This window comes from Falco naumanni, chromosome 5 (genome assembly GCF_017639655.2).
Source record: "Falco naumanni isolate bFalNau1 chromosome 5, bFalNau1.pat, whole genome shotgun sequence".
NCBI classification, from domain to species: Eukaryota; Metazoa; Chordata; class Aves; order Falconiformes; family Falconidae; genus Falco; species Falco naumanni.
In genome coordinates this window covers 76,265,904-76,283,153 of record NC_054058.1, presented here as the reverse complement: position 1 = coordinate 76,283,153, position 17,250 = coordinate 76,265,904, and the positions used below count along the sequence as shown (strand labels likewise).

The 17,250-nt window shown below is 39.7% G+C and overlaps 1 protein-coding gene across 3 annotated transcripts in view; it reads left to right on the top strand.

Moving 5' to 3' along the window:
* Positions 1-17,250, top strand: part of SLC26A5 (solute carrier family 26 member 5) — a 36,590-nt gene that overhangs the window by 16,262 nt on the left and 3,078 nt on the right. For all 3 annotated transcript variants that reach the window (XM_040596531.1, XM_040596532.1, XM_040596530.1), the window contains 13 exons: positions 3,080-3,190; positions 3,737-3,918; positions 4,412-4,576; positions 6,620-6,772; positions 7,990-8,072; positions 8,167-8,314; positions 10,117-10,230; positions 10,534-10,611; positions 11,761-11,856; positions 12,648-12,754; positions 13,927-13,996; positions 15,438-15,530; positions 16,481-16,603. In XM_040596531.1, coding sequence (XP_040452465.1) covers positions 3,080-3,190; positions 3,737-3,918; positions 4,412-4,576; positions 6,620-6,772; positions 7,990-8,072; positions 8,167-8,314; positions 10,117-10,230; positions 10,534-10,611; positions 11,761-11,856; positions 12,648-12,754; positions 13,927-13,996; positions 15,438-15,530; positions 16,481-16,603 — 1,523 coding nt within the window. The remainder of the gene's footprint in view (positions 1-3,079; positions 3,191-3,736; positions 3,919-4,411; positions 4,577-6,619; positions 6,773-7,989; positions 8,073-8,166; positions 8,315-10,116; positions 10,231-10,533; positions 10,612-11,760; positions 11,857-12,647; positions 12,755-13,926; positions 13,997-15,437; positions 15,531-16,480; positions 16,604-17,250) is intronic.

Genomic DNA, 17,250 nt, shown 5'->3' with positions numbered 1-17,250 from the left:
ATTCTGCTGACCAGCCCATCATGATGATGTCCTTAAAACTGCAAGTCAGTGATATGCAGCAGACTCTGAGAGAAGCATACCTCTTTGATCAATACGAAAAGCTCTCAATAACAGAACCAGCTTCTTATAGTCTAAACCTTTTGCTGAATGCGCTCTCTTATTTTCTGATCCCATCATCCTGAAAGTTGTAGCAGATTTCCTACAGAGGGTAGCAATATCTAATAAACATATAGACATGTTTCAGGATGACAACTGTTGCAAAGTAACCAAACTAAATTCAACCAGAGAAGAACATGCAAGAAATCAGAGACTGATCCCTCTTTCTGTTAAGGCTAGAAGCCACAGGTTTAAGCTGGAATGATAGTAGTGGGAAGTGATTTACATAGTGGAAATAAATCAAAAGTATATTCTATAACAAGACTGAAAATCTGTGGAATGTCTATTAAATTACTTGGAAGTTTCAGGAGCAGGCTCTGTGGAAGATGAAGAGAAAGCTGGTGTTCACTTTTCTGGTCAGCTCTTGGTGACTGAACCAGTGGAATCTTTTGTTCAGCCTGACGCCTTACTATCAGCAGTTTCAGAACTGCAGTGGAGTTAGTGACAGGATTTTTATAGCAGTATCATGATGGGGTGTCACCATTGCTCTGGGAATGGCAGCTTCACGACAGCTGCCACAGTCCCAGTAGATTTCCTCAGGAGGTCTCAGAGTGGAGGGAATTTTTGAATTTGTGCAGAGCCCAGTCCAGAGGAGTCCTCATGCTAAGGGTATATGTAATTAAGCATTTCATATTTCATATTTCTACCTCACTTGTTCCCCTTAAGGCTGAGGTAGGTATGAAGAATTAATCTGTAAATCCGAGAAGCCTAGATTTTAATAGGTGGTAATCCATTAAAGCAGTGGAATATCCTAATTTAGTCTGTGCAGTTGACTTGTTTATTTCTGTAGCTTCCTGGGTTTGTGCATTTTTTTTATAATTAAGGATATTTTTTCTTACACAAATATAAACGTCAGCTTATGTTAAATTGATAAGTATGTGGTTAACTGTCAGCAAATCTGCCATACAGTAGACACAAACATTACCAGTTGTATACTGAAACACAGTTTATGTGATGATCAGATAAGGACACTAAAATTTAAGTGGGTCAGCTATGAACTTTATAATTAATTTGTGACTTCGCTTTAAACTAAATATTATTCTTTTCTTCAGTGACTGCAGACATGCCCTTAAGCTGCTCCTAATCTTTCTAAAAAGGCAAAAGTTGAACTTTTATTTTTCTGGAATGCATGTAATTCTAGCAAGCATGAGTTCAAAGAAGCCTGGGGATCATTCCAGGCAGAACTGAAATGGCCAGGGTGTTTAAGCTGTGAACTCCTGTCATGTCAATATCTCTTTATTTCCTTGGCACTGACAGCCTCTAAAAATGCCAGTACAAATGAAAAGGAAAAGGAATAAAAGGGTATTCAGATAGGAACTTCACATAGACCCACCCTCCTGGTTTTGAAACCACTAGTTTTCAGTTCTGGTCACTTGTACTGTTAAGTTCATCACCATATTAAAAGCCAGGCTGTTATAGTACAGGGTGTTCTGCTGATTCTCTTGGCATGAGAGGTAGCCCCTGGGGCAGAGAATATATGTGGGATGTGTTTCAGCAGTACTTAATGAAGAGCTCACTGCTGCAAGAGAATAAACAATACTTAATGAAGAGCTCATTGCTGCAAGAGGATAAATGATATCATTCCAGTTCAGATAGGAACTTGAATTCTTGGTTAGGACTTGGCCATTGCTTAGGGCATGAGCAAGACTGTGAGCTATTATACTGTGCAAGAGTGCTTGGATGACACAGAAGATCCTTTCCTGTTCTTGTTCTTTCGTTGTAACCTGATGCTTTGTCTCTCAGTTTGAAAATACATTAATAGGAAGAGGTGTTTTCAAGTATCACTAGCTCTCCGTGGTGGGTGAACCATTGCTTCCTTTCATAATTTGCACTGGACTGTTGAGCTTTTTGGTCCTAACTTGGACCAGTCTGCCCAAGTGCGGCAAGAACACACAGCTTCCTCAGGTGTCGTGAGTCTGCTCTTGTGAAGGTGAAATGGAGAACCAAGCCAAGCCAGGATACAGCGTTTTCTTCTCAAGGCCTCTTTGTTCAGTTCTGGTGTCTAATTTGCATTAATGCAAGCCATGTAGAACTATGTATTTTGCTGGAACTTGGGACCATAATGTGCCATATCACGTGGTGCACACAATTTGCTTGTGAGCCTGGTCCTATGATAAGCACATGCTCGGTCACGCAGAGGGGGAGCACTGTGGGAGGTGTCCCTCCCTGGTGGCCCTTAGAGCAGTTTCCCCACAGCTCCATTGCCATGCTTGCCAGCCCCCCTTACAAACAGAAATGGTGTGAGTTGCACTGCCACTGCCTGGAACTGGACAGGGCTTGATAACAAAAAGGACTTATTTTTTTGGGAAGAATATCAGGCTATAAGCTCTCTATGACCTTACAGATTGTAAGCAATGATTCTCTGCTCATTTTATATTTTGGAGCATGTTTTGCAGAAACATAAACTGTTATGTCATCCCACTTGTTCTGCAGTGAAGGTGGAGGGAGTTGTTTAATCAGTCATAGATTACCATGAAGGTCATGTCTGATGAGAAAAGCAGAAGAAAAATTAAATGTGTCCCACTGTTTATGGGGTTTGGGGTGTTTCCAATTACATTCTTTGACAGACAAAAGGCAACATAAAGTGCTTGTTGGCTATCAAAAAGTACTTCCAGCCCCAAAGGTGAAACGTTGAGAGCGCAGGTGCACAGATGTATGCACAAACATGCATGCACACACCTGCAGTGCCCGTAATTAGATACTTCTGGTTTCCTGACTCAAACCATCAGGTTTCTAGGCACTGCCCTACAGTATTATACATGTTAAAGAGTATTTGCTGCAAGACTTCTTGTTTTTTAAACCTGTGATATGTCACAAGATTTCCTATTAAGTGAGTTCAGTTTTAGTAAGCTTAAATCCTTTTGCTTCAGATGGTTTCTTTCTGTCGTTTGCTTAACATACGTATTTGTGTCTTGTTTTCTAGGTTTAGCCTATGCTTTGCTGGCAGCTGTTCCCCCAGTATTTGGCCTATATTCTTCATTTTATCCTGTCTTTCTGTATACTTTTTTTGGAACCTCCAAGCATATATCAATAGGTATATCTGTATGGATAACTGAAAGTCTGTGTGTGCATGTGTTTAATAAAGTTGTAAAAAATAAAATTGGGGAAGTAGGAAGTGTAGTTGTTTTCCATCAATTTGAATTTAAATGAATACAAGAAATACAGATGTGTCAAACAGTAGTAGTATTTTTTATTGTTAATTTATCCATCCTACTTAGAAAGGAATAGAAGAGCATTTTTTGTCATATTAGATCTAGAAGTGTGTGCTGTGAACTCCTGAACTGTAATTTCATCGCTGCAGTCATCCTGTGTGGCCAGGACGAATCTCTAATTTGCATAATAGAAACTGAGATAGAAAAAAATTATGGTGTTTACTTACTGTAGATGTATATGTTCACCATCTAACTAGCTTTAATGGTGCTGAGTACTAGAGCAGATTTGGGGACTGAAAAAATAAAATATTTAGGTATAAAATTCTATTATATTTTAATTGCACACATCTCAATAAGAACCACTCTTAAAAAAAAAAAAAAAACCTCCAGGATTTTAACAAATTATTTTCCTTTCCCTCTTACTTCAGGCACCTTTGCTGTGATTAGTATGATGGTTGGTGGCGTTGCTGTGAGAGAAGTGCCTGATGAAATGATATCTATAGGCTATAATTCTACTAATGATACAGATTTCCTTGAATATTACAATGCCAGGGATACCAAGAGGGTACAGGTGGCTGTGACTCTCGCTTTTCTTTCAGGAATTATCCAGGTATGTGCTTGCAGTTAACTGTAAGGGCAAGTTCAGATGCTGCTGCTAGACTTGCAGTTGCAGGGTGTGCTGGGTCACGGTGGATCCCCTGTCAATAGACTTGTGCTTCAGCACTGCACTGTGTAGACTCCAGACTGCTTTGTGGCAGCCACATAACAGAAGTGGGGAGGGGTGGGAAAAATGGGACCTTCCCCCTTTCATTTTTTCCTATTGCATCAGAAAAACTCAACCTGATGTTCTCTAATCTGTCTATGAGTGCATACAAACGCGTATGTTTATCCATATTGCACACTGCACCGGCCAGTGACATGGAAGATTTGGTGCATTGATGGCTGCTTACTGAACTGTGGCTTTAGAAAGGCCAAATTCAGGTTTGCCTTATCCGGCTGGGGCACTGAAGTAAAGAGAGGTGGCCTGTGGCCTGTGTGCTATACAGTGCTGATGCTCAGGCTACAGTGGGAGTCACGTGGTTAATAATTCTCTTCTTTGTTAGTTGTGTTTAGGTTTCCTTCGATTTGGATTTGTAGCCATCTATCTAACAGAGCCTCTGGTGCGAGGATTTACTACTGCTGCAGCAGTTCATGTCTTTACTTCTCAATTGAAGTATCTCCTTGGCGTTAAGACTAACCGGTACAGTGGACCCCTCTCAGTTGTATATGTGAGTAACTACATTTACTAAACGTGCAAATTCTGCATTGTCTGGATCTAGTACTTAGGATTTTTCCTTTTGTTTGGTTTTTTTTTAATTATTATTTTGGCATTAAGTGGAATAACACTTTAGTATTCAAAACTGGGTACGAGGTCTCTAAGTGCCATAGCAATATATGGACATCTTAAAGTGCAGCATAGGCGCAGCTTGGTAGTTCAACGCAGTCTGAGATGGGCAGGTTTTAGGATTCTGCTAAGTGTAGTTTTGTAATACGAACACCATAATGTTCATTGAAGCAAGAAAAACATGCTGCTAAAATGCTTCACTGTAGACCAGACATGTCTTGCAAAGCTAGGAAATGTTATTCTCAGAACCTTGCCCAGTCTGTATTTCTTTAATTTCACACACAATTCCTGATGGGAATATTCTTCACTTCCTGTTTGTAAAGCTGTTTTATAGCATGGTTGGACACAAAGTGCTGTGTGATCATAAATGTACCTGTTCATTAGAGCAGTGGGAAAAACTCTTGTCAAATAAGAACACTCTGTAAAAACCTGCCGTTTATCAAAGACCCCGAGCATTAAAACTGATTGTTCAGAGCATGTAGGGATCAGGTATTTGATGTAGCTCATAGTCTGATCTTCCACTCACCTTCTGTCTAACACATTGTGATGCAAGCGGACAGAAGAAAAAACATGCAGTGTAAAGTTATGATTTGGCTACTATGACTTAAGTAAAACCAAAAGCTCTTCTTCACTCAAATTTAAAATTTACAATTGTGCTCTGAAAAAAATGTAATGGATCCTATGCAGCAAATTATTTGTTTAAAGGGACATTTCTAATCGAAATTACATCCAAAGCTTTTAAGTTTACATGAGCATTACTTTTCTTGCTGTTATGAACAAGCAGAGTTGAAATGCATCTGAACCTGATTTGCCTGCCAGTCTAGGAAGCCCCAAGTTGTTATCACAAAATCAATGCTCTGATTTTGCAGACAAGAACTCCTGAGTGGAAGAATAGGGAAGATCTCAGATATCTGTGAAAACCCAAGCTTTTGAGCAGATTGATGGCTCAGCTGTAACGAAGCTTCAGGATTTCGACTACGTGAAGGCTATAGAATATACTTTGTGGGAGTCTTTCTTGTGGATTTATGCAAATATAACAAAACTTTTGGAAACAAGGCTATACTAATGATTAATTCCTAAATTTGCTGTTTGGTTCACTAATCCAGAAACCAGATGGACTAACTGCCAAACAAATAGGAGGGAAGGTATATATTCAAGTTGTACTACCAGGACATCTTGAATGTATAATATCCTGATAGTTGCTGTAATTTTCCTTCTGTCTACAGAAGGGTATGTACATTTTCTTTCAAAGATCTCTCCAGAGGTCATTTGTTTATTTTTATTTTCTTAAATGCAGTGGAAGGAGAAGTAATTGTTAGGGGAATCATTTACCCTCTAGCACTTCTGTGTCCCAGCAAGCTTTCTTTCCTAACACCCTTTTGATAGTGTTTTCAACTAAAAGATATTTGGAATAATGGCCAGTGCAGCAGTGTTGCAAGATCATGGTTATTTAATCATATTGCTATGGTAACCTCAATGGTTGTATCAGCAGCCTTATCGTTTTACAATAGTTTATGCAGTTTTAAGTAGATGTGACTTGCCAAAGAATATTTGAAGGTATTAGAAGGGGTTTGCATTTATTACTTTCAGGTAGCTGCCAGTATGAAATATGTGTGAAAATGTGAAAGATAACAGAAGTGGTTTAGTTTAGACTTTTTCCCCCATGATAGTTTTTTCTCTAAATTTTTGCCCCATTTGAGAAAGACTGATATTGTAAATGTTTGCAAATGCATCTCCCTCACAGACATACTCTGAATTTCTGTGTTTTGTGGGAACAATGGGAATTTTGGTGAGGCACTGATTCACCGTGGTTATAAATGCAGAATAAAACCACAGCTGAACAGCAGTGTATAATTTTTTCTTTTGTGGCAAATCTCCATAATTATATTTTCTCAGGAATAATTATGTTACTTTTATTGTGTTACAGAGCATAGCTGCGGTGCTTTCAAAAATAATGACGACCAATATTGCTGCATTGGTTGTTGGATTAACGTGCATTGTTCTGTTGTTGATTGGCAAGGAAATCAATCTCCGGTTTAAGAAGAAGCTCCCAGTTCCTATTCCTATGGAGATCATTGTGGTAAGCGAGTTGTGAAATTCTATGGCTCAATTATATAAGTATTCTAAAGCAGTAGAAACTATCTCATTTTCTATCAAGTCTTATTGAGCTTTAGAGTAACTTCTGTTGAACATAATTCATTTGACACTTCATCCTTTTGAAGTTTTGAATACTCATAAGGTTAGGCACTGATGTGCCCAAGTTTTAGGCATAAAGTCCCAAAGAAGAATTGAAAACCCATAGTCCCCTATGGTAATGAGTAGGTAGAGATTTGTTGTAAAACGCACTTTATCCTGGAGTTTCAGCACCTGAATGATTCTCTGTGAGACATGCACCTGAGCAGCATTTCCCACATGGAGTCCAGGAGCTCAGAACCCCCTCCTGAAGGAAGGTGTTTACGGGTGCCTGTTTCAGAGGTTCTGCAGGGCTTGCATGCTTTTTAGAATGCGGTGGTAGAAAGAAGCACAGGAACCAGCAGGACTTACTAATTGGCCTTCCTTTCTCTGTTTCTGAGACTGATAACTGACTGCAGCATTGATTCTGTTTTGAATGATTTCTCTAAACTGCATGGATAAAGCAGACTATCTTAACGTACACAAAGCCCACATCTTAGATAAACTTTCACCTTTAAAAGCGGTTGGATTTAAAAATGAGTTCTTGGATAACTAGAGCTCTCAAACAGCCTAGTTTGAGATCAGAGCCAAGAAAGGGAATAACTGAGGGTATGAGTACAATCTAGACAGAAGGAACAAAGAAAGGGACGGTATTGAGAGATGATGGAGGTGGTGTAATAGGTATTTGACAGTAAGGCAACAGCAAAGTGATCTTACACCTGTTCCTTTCACTGCTGCTGCACCAATTCTGGTTACAGATAGCATGCAGGTTGTGCACGTGAAAATATGGCAGTGCAGACATCTCTGGCTTGTCCTTGCATTTAATTTCCTGATACACTATTCTGCCTGAGCTTGGCTGAGGTAAAGGGCATTCAAGTGATTCAGATCGTACCATGGCATGTTCCACTTCACTGTTTCCAAGAAAACTTTATAAAATCTGTGGGGGTGAACAAGATGGAGGGAAAATCGTGATACTTCCTCCTTTTTATCTGCTTCTTTCTTCTCTAACTCTTAGAAAACTGATTGACAAATAAATGTAATCGTAATCAGCTAACTGTTATTAGTTCTTCGAGTGGCTTTATCTCTTTCTAGCTGATGTTTACAAATGTGTTTGTGGATTTTTAGGTAATTATTGGCACAGGAGTTTCAGCTGGAATGAATCTGAGTGAGTCATACAGAGTGGATGTTGTTGGGAATATTCCTCAAGGGTAGGGATGATATATTCTTATTAAAACTATACCTTTTCCATATGGCATGTAGCTTTTATTACAGTAATTTGTAAATATTTGTTTCACCTTCAAGGTTACGTGCACCAGCGGTTCCTGAGATTCAGCTCATCCCAGCAATATTTGTGGATGCAGTAGCAATAGCAATAGTTGGATTTTCAATGGCTGTTTCAATGGCCAAGATCTTTGCCCTTAAACATGGTTACACCATTGATGGGAATCAGGTAAAAGCACTGGGGTTGCTTTGTTGAAAATTCTCAGTAGCACCTTTGTTACATCATTAAAGTAGAATGGGATATTGGACAAAAACGAGTTTTTCTTTCATAGTGGAATCAGGTCAGGTTTTTGATAGCCTACACATTTAAATGCCAGGAGTTATTTTAAGTTCTTCTGTTTCCAGTTTCCCCTTTAGCTTCATTTTGGGAAGCTTCTGTTAGACTTGGACATATGCATGAATATTAATTGTTGGGCCAGACTGTCCTGATGGGCAGCTACTTTCTCACTGCTTTCTGTAACAGAGCAAAGCATAATAGGGTTGTCGTGCGGTAAATACAATGCCTTATGTGTCAAAAGAACTATTATCTGAAGTTTAGACATTCCAGTTATGTGTTATAGTTTCTTTTTATTCCAACCTATTGCAAATATGCAGCTTGTTATTTTCTGGGACAGCAATAGGTCCTGCCTATAGTTAACATTCTGATCATGATATGAGTGATCAAGGCTGTGGTAAGGACTCTCAAAAACTAAAACAGTGTGTCATCCTCACCTACTCTTGTCTTTCCTGTGCGTTTTAGAATCAGTATTGCAGTTGGATTATTGGCTGATGTCATTGTGGTGTTAAGGGAGACACAGTTCATATGCAGCAAGGCATTTCTTAGAGCAAGCATGTGACAGCACTGGTCAGCAGTTCCCCCTTCTGGAAATGGCTGTCTTCCTCTGAGAGTAAATGGAGTTTGAATGACTTTTACCTACGGATTTTTATATCTGGTCAGATGAATCTCAGCCTTGATGTCATTGTTCTGTTACCCAAAGAGAGAAAAGAACAAATCTGTAGCTGCACAAATGGAATCGGCTCTATTTACATTAGTTAAAGTGATCATCACTTCATTGACCCGAGTTACGCATCTAGATCTTTTCCTCAGGTGGTGTCAGCTGCTACTTTACCTGGATGTTAAACTACTGAACTCCTTATCACAGGATTCAGTATATGCAAAGTGTTTAAATGAATCAGAAAAAGGATTGTAGAAACACAAAGAGAAAAAAATCCATCCAGAACTTCTGTGCAGCCTGCTATAGGAGAACCTGCTTTAGCAGGGGTTGGACTAGACGATCTCCAGAGGTCCCTTCCAACCCCAACCATTCTGTGACAACGTATAACTTAAAGCACCTCATTTACAACTAGCAGGATGCAGAGTAATCTGTGGAGGCCTCATAACAAGCAAATTCTTAAGCATCAGAAACACAGTACTGAGGTAGATGGAGCTCTGATCTCACTCATGGTAACAGTTTTTCCGTAGGATCTTTCTGATGTAGCAGTGAACACACATTGTTTTTTTCATGTACAGCAATGGATTACCAGCCATGGAAACACAGCCAAGGCTGCTCTTGGTTCTAATAAGTACTAAACAGATAGTTAGGGTGAGAAGCAAAGAACAGTGTTTGTATGAGAAACTATTTTCCACATATATTCAAAGTTATAATTCAAGTTATACCCAAGTTGAAATCCTTAAAACAAACAATGCTGTCATTCGTTTTAGTTTTCAGTCTGACTGATTACTGTAACATTTAAGGATGGGAAATATATCCAGCATTTCTTCACATACTTTAACAGATGATTTAACATGCATCAACTTGCACATTTATGAGAACCACAAGTATAACCTACAATAAGGTTTCTTATTCTCTACAATAAGATTGCTAGTAATTACTGTAAATAAGATGTGGTTATTAATATGTGTGGATAGCTCCAGTTTTGTATAGTTGCTAGATGTAACTGCCTTCTGTTTTGATCTATTGTTTAACATAGGAACTTATCGCCTTGGGAATATGCAACTCTGTGGGGTCATTTTTCCAAAGCTTTTCAGTCACTTGCTCCATGTCTCGGAGCCTTGTTCAGGAAAGCACTGGTGGGAAAACACAGGTATGTAAACCCAAACTTTGAGCTAAACAAAGTTTGCTTTTTTGGGCTCCAAAGCTAAAGTCCGAAGCTTCACAAGATTGCCAGATTTCTATGTCTAGACCAGAAGGAATAACTAGTTTCCCCTGTTTCAAATCCGGATTGGGCCAGAATAGAAAGCTGCACAAGCCAAAATGGGTGAACTGAGTGGGAAGGATCAAAATCACTTGAACAACCAGCCCTGTAGGAAGCACAAGAGGGGTTAGCCAAGCAGTAATATTGCTCTTTGGGAGCATTTATAAATGATTTCTGCCTTCTTTTGCTCAGATTGCAGGTGCTCTCTCTTCAGTTATGGTTCTGTTGGTAATTGTGGCTATTGGATACCTCTTTGAACCGCTTCCACAGGTAAGGGAGTTTTGCGTGTGAGGCAGTGCATTGTCAGTGAGCAGAGGCAGTGAGTATTGCTTAAAATAGTGATTGTGGGATGACTAGTAAACAACACAGTTAGGCCTTGATCCAGAAACCTTTATATTTTGTATGCATTTTTGCTGTTAGACCAGCAATTAACTATAATTTGAAGGATCCAGCATGCTTTTTGTTGTTGTTGTTTTTTAATATTGGATGTTCTGGACTCTGTCTTTAGAACATAAAAATGATACCTTCAAACAATTCCCCTTTGGAGTCATGTAGGTTGGAAAAGACCTTTAAGATCATTGAGCCGACCTGTAAACCTAAAACTGCCAAGTGTCTTGGTTTGACCCTAGCCAGGAACTAAGCACCACGCAGCCGCTCACTCACTCTCCGCCCACCTCACACCCCGCACAGGGATGAGAAGGAGAACCAGCAAGGAATGTAAAACTCAAGGATTGAGATAAGAGCAATTTAATAATTTAAATAAAAAAGGAGTGAAAAAAAAATAATAGTAATAATAATAATAGAAGAAAAAACAAAACAACAATAATTAATATAATAATAGTAATAACAACAAAACAATAATAATAATAACAATAATAATGAAAAGGCAGGAGAAGGGGAGAGGAATAAAATCCGAAGGGAAGGGCAAAGAAACCCAAGCGATGTGCAATACAATTGCTCATAAATAATATTCTGACTTTAAAAAAAAGTTTGTTTCTGGTGACACGCATAGGATGATATGCAATTCCTGTTTCTTTTCATAGGAGTTGTACCTTGGATTACACCTATATGATTTACAGGAATTGTTGCAGTGTGTTGTAGAGACATTTGAATTTGAGATTATAGTCTGGTTGCTTCAGGTGCTATAATTGAAGAAACACGTTGCTCAGGAATATGTGATTTCTTTTGCCAGGAAAGAGTAAATCAAACCGTACTGACTCTGGCTTGCCATTTCTGCAGCCACAGTAAAGGTATAGCTCCACTGCTTGAAAAGTTGCTGGTTTTAAGTAGAACATCTGTTCAGCAGACTTGTATCAGTTGTACAAAGCACAGAAACACAGTTATTTGTGATGCATTGAAGTTGTTATTTGGGATGGGTTTATTTTGCTTCTGAAAATTGCATTTGTGTAATATTCTTAGACAGTACTGGCTGCAATTGTCATGGTTAACCTGAAAGGAATGTTTAAACAGTTTGGAGATGTTGCGCACTTCTGGAGAACCAGTAAGATTGAGCTGGTGAGTAATGCACAGTTCGGTGCGTGTAAGTTACTGTATTAAATTTGTTGCTCCTCTTCTTCCTAACCCCCAAAACAGAGTAGAAACTTATCAAGGAGTTACAAATTGATGTTGGGATACAGGTGAACATAAGACATGGAGCCATAGGTAGACCTAGAAGAGTGATCTGTTGCACACATAAGAATGTTTTTGTCATTGTTCAACAAGATTTAACTCAGGTTCGAAGTAGTTCAGTTGCAGTAAAAGCAAAGCTCTTGCAGTGTTGCTATAGGAACTGCACTGAAGGCTGTGGGAATGTCCGAAGAGAATTTGAAAAACAGAGTAACAAACAAAACTACTTGAAGGTATTTGCCATCTTTTAAGACAAACCAAAAACCGGGCTGGAGTGGGGCAGAACTAAGAGTATACTGGAGGAAACATTTTGGTGTCATTTTTCTTCTGGATTAACTGGCTGATAGAAGTAAGTGAGAGCTATTTGCAGGCCTTGGAATTTTTTTTTTTTTATCCTAAGGTATTTGGAGTCTGATGGTAACATAGAATTCCTTGGAGAACAGGACTTAAGGCATTAATTAATATGTGACAGTTTGTCAGATGTTATGTTAGTGTGCCTTGAGCTTTTATGCCCTTCTGAAAGGTTAAAGCAATTACAGTCTGCTATCATGATGGATTACATTATATATAGCCTGTTCCTGAACAGAAGTGATACATAGGTTTTGAGGTTGAATTATGCTATTGTTTTTGCTGTTAACAGGAAAGAACACATAATAATTCAGATGTTTTCTTTGTTTTAGGCCATCTGGGTGGTAGCTTTTCTGGCTTCTCTGTTCCTGGGACTAGACTATGGTTTGCTTACTGCAGTAGCATTTGCAATGATAACCGTTATTTACAGAACACAAAGGTCAGATTTCTTCTTTATCAAAATTAGTGTTTGCTGATATTCTGTGTGGTTTTGTTTGTTTAAGGGGTGCAGATAAGCAAGAGACTTTTCCACCTTCTTCAGCTGCATACAGTAGAGAATCTGCCTCATAACAGAGAACACAGAACCCTGTGGCTCTGATCCAGGGTTTGCATTTTATTTTTCTGAGAACAAAATTCCCAGAGGGCATGAACTTGCAATTTCAAGTTTACAAAAACCCAGGAGATTTTCACATTCTTACATTGGTTAATCTTCATGTTTACTTTTTTTAATGCCTAGAGTTTAGAACTTCAAATCTGCTTGATGTCAATTTTGGTAAATTATTACATTTTATGGGCGCTGTCACAGTCAGTCAGAAGTTGTGTCAAGTTATCACTGGATAAATGTTTAGGGATTTTATAAGTTCTAATTCATAAAATATTGTGCTTGCCCTTAAATTTTTTCACTTCTCCTCTATTCCCATTCAAAGTGACAAAGCTTTTACTGTAAAGCTTTCCAGGTCTAGAGCAAAAAGATTTCTTGCAAGTGTGGATAGGACTGTCTTGTGAGGCTTCTAGGCTGAAGGTCTGGGACGTTTAGGTCTATAAAAGTCTTGGTTTCTGTCTGCATTGGAATGAAACCAAATTTCTGAGATTTCCGCTCTACATAAATGAGAGTAGTTTTCTGCCATCTCCATATGGTTCTGTTCTTGCAAACAGAACAGTAATGTACTTTGTTGTTACACTGCTTGTGAGTTGGGAATATTCGTCTGCTCAGGCGTTGTCCTGGGAGCAGAGTGGCTCTTTGAAATTACAGCTTGTTTTCTGCCAGTACGAGTTTCCATACTTGCAGGACAGTCAACAGAGTTACAACAGTTCATGCCAAAAGAATTTGCCCTGTACCTTTGTAAGCTGTGGCCCATGCTTTTCAGAAAATGACATTACTGTGCTAAGTTTATAAATTGTTTTTGCACTGACAGAAGCAAACTTGTCTAGTCACCAGATGGCCCCTTTATTGTGTTCCTGCCATAAACTGCCCACTGCATTTGACCATGTTTAGATAAGATTGTACCAGACAGGCACTGCAGAATGACCATTTAAAATAAGTTTCAATCTGTATTGAACACTCACTTTATAAGTGATAATACTAAAACATTTGTTTCTGTTTCTCTCTAGGCCTCAATACAGAATCCTTGGTCAGATTCCTGACACTGACATCTACTGTGATGTGGAAGAGTATGAAGAGGTAGGAGTCTATTCTTCTGTATTGAAGAGTTTTATGTAGCGGGGCAAAGACGACTGGCAATTTGCTGCTTAGCCCTATCATTCTGCACATACAGTGCTGTCTGCCTAGCATTCACTAGTGTTGAAGGGAAAGAAAATAAATTTGATGTTAGTATTAAAAGGTATTTTATTCAAAATGCTAGCTTTTTGTACTGCATGTATGTTTGACCAGGAGGTGACCAAAAGTGACCTTTATACTAGCTCCATTTTACTAGCTTGTACAAAATAGTAAGTTTTATAGGAATACCACTGCTAAAGACTGCTATGTACATTAGTGCATAGCAGGCCACCTTCTTTACTTGTGTGGCGGTATGGCATGAAATCCGTGGAACCCAGGATCCAGATATGTTCTTCCAAATTGCACAAACTCTTTCAAACAGCATCTCCCCATCCCTTACCCATTAAATATACACAACTAATGGCACAGTTGCTTGCCGTGCACTTAGCTTCTTATAAATGCCATTTTGTTCAACCAAAAGAAAGCAGTACATTTTGTCAATATAATGGACATAAGCACGCTATATTTATTCAAAAAGAGCAGCTACAATTTTCTGCACTCTCTGTCATGTTCTCAGAGGTGCTGCTGTGAAGGCTACATCCCCCTTTACTAAAGAACCATTCTGTAAAAAACTATGTGAAAAGATGATGGTGTAATCTGAAAACTTTCTCTCACTAGTTCTGGTTTGAATATGACACAAAGCAGAAGTGTATGGGTGTGTTCCTAGCTGTATGCAAAGAAGAGGAGACTCCATTTTTATTATACTGAATGTAGTTAGCATTTCCTCCTCCTGCATAAAGAAGGGGTTGACAGCGTATGGCAGGCTGGATCTCTGCTGCCAGCCAGGTTATTAGCATGTAAAATGTCAGAGTGCGACCCATTTAGAGATTACTTCATTTAAAATAGAAGAAAGAAAAAGTACTGTGACCTATCTGAGGGCCTGTTTAAAACCAAAGATTTGAAAGGCTGGTTTTTTTGTGCCTGAGGAGACAAGAAAGAAAAAAGAGAAAGAGAGAAATGAGTCATTAATGCTGTAGAAAGGGAGGCGAAAAGGGAGGCTAGATCTGCTTGATTTCCTCGTGGTAATACCAACTGCAGATAACAGCATCAGAGAACTACAAATATTTAATTCCTTTTTATGGCTGTACATTTTGTTGTTACAAAGAAGGAAAAATGTTACATGGCATTGATTGTGTGCAGTATTACAGTGGGAAAGGGGGAGGTTCTGATCTTCTGATTGCCTTTGCTCACGACAGTGCCAGCCTCCTTTATTTGACACATGCCGGCAGCCATGCAGGGCTGGCTGTTGGGCTGCTGCACGTTCATGTGTCTTGTAATCACAGAGGTGCTTTTCTTCTAGTGCAGGCAATACTTAACTGTGCACATCCAATATTCTTTTTCTTAGGTTAAAGAACATCCTGGAATAAAAATATTTCAAGCTAATGCATCACTTTATTTTGCCAATAGTGAGTCATATACAAGTGCGCTGAAGAAAAAGGTAAGTAAAGCAAATTCTTTGATGTCTGTGTCTTGAAAATTCAAGCTGGTTTCTGAAACATGCTCATCTTTCAGCTCCTTTAGTGCCGCCCCTAGCACAATGTTTCTCGGCCTGTGGCCCCTGGAGAAAGTAAAACGTGAGGTATCTCCAGCAAACTGCAGATCATCTTAGGAAGCAACAATGTGGTGGGAGGGAATACGCTTTGTTGATTTATCTTAATAGTAACTGCTTGTGAATGGAAGGTCTGGTGGTTGCAGAGCGCAAACTGGTGAAACGCTTTTTTTGTTGTTGTTGTTTTAAATCAAAAGGAAATTAGTTGCTGAACTGAGAACAAAATGTCTGGGAGTAAAAGCACCCTTCTTGGGTGACAAACTTTAGTGGAGTGTAGGACCGTGAAATACTGTGGCCATTTATGCCTCTCAGGAGCAACAAATGACCCGCATACAAGAGTATGCGTCACCTCCTGTCTAACCAGTGGGTGACTGGGTGGGAATGGCAATAACAGAGCCAGCTAACAGCAGAACTGCCTGACCCGGTAGCAGTTGCACCCTTACTAACTTCTGGAAAATTTTTCTGTAGCTCCCATGATGAGCCTTGTACAAAACAGGTGGGTGGTACCGATCTTCACAGAGCAAGAGGTATTAGCGATTTATGTCCCAGTGCACTTCTCTCCCCCTTGCTCTCTGCACTCGAATCAGCATTCGGTTGGAACATGGCACACTCTGATCTCGAGAAAACAATGTGGTGCATCTCTTCCTCATCTTGTCAACACAGTGCTTGCCAAGATTATTCCTTCTTACTTTATACTGTTCTCTCCCCCACCGAGGGAAACTGAACAATGCAGGCTTGCGTTTTAAATTTATGACAGTGATTAATGCAGTGCTAATTGATACTGCAATGTCATCCTAACAAGCTGAATCTCCTCTGATCGTGCTTTCTTTTGATGACAGACTGGAGTGGACCCTTGTGCCATATTAGCAGCAAGGAGAAAAGCCCAGAAGAGGCATGCCAGGGAAATAAAGGCGGCAAATGAACTCAGAAAGAAAGCTGTATTGAAACTAGTGAATTCTTCGGTAAATATTTACCTCTGCTTTATCAGCTAACATGCTGCTTTCTGGTGTTACCGTTCTTGTTTATACAAGGTGCAGGGTGCCGCTCAGGTAGGAAGGCTCAGGGAGCAAGCGCTGTGCAGTGTGGACAGGCTACTGAGGGAACAGCAAAAGGATCAGGGGCTCAAGGCTGGGTTGGATAATTGTGTTGAACCTTGATTACATTCAGGTAGCAAAAAGCAGAGCAGAGCCTTTCCACAGTGTCATAGTGACTCAGCAGTGGTGTTGGCAGAAACTGGAGGGACCCTTCCTCTGCCCCTCCCCACACACTTGAAATAATCGTGCAGAAATAGAATAGAATAAAATTAATGCAGAGCAGCAGTGCCTGTAATAAAAGGGTCCCATCTGCACTGCTGACCCTGGCGTGGCCAAGGCAGAAGGGCTGTCTGAAACATGCTTGTGCCTTTGTGCGTGTTTAAATTTGGCCCCGTGGTGGGGGGCTGGTGTGTGCTTTTTACCATGGGAAACCACACAACTGCCTAACTTAAGAGCCCAGTTGCTGCTGTTGCTTCTTTTGAGTATACGGGCCTTGACAGGATCAGCAGGGACAAGGGAAGGAAGGAACAGGTGTCAGTGTTTGAAGGAATGGGTAAATCGCTCCTAAGGTAACA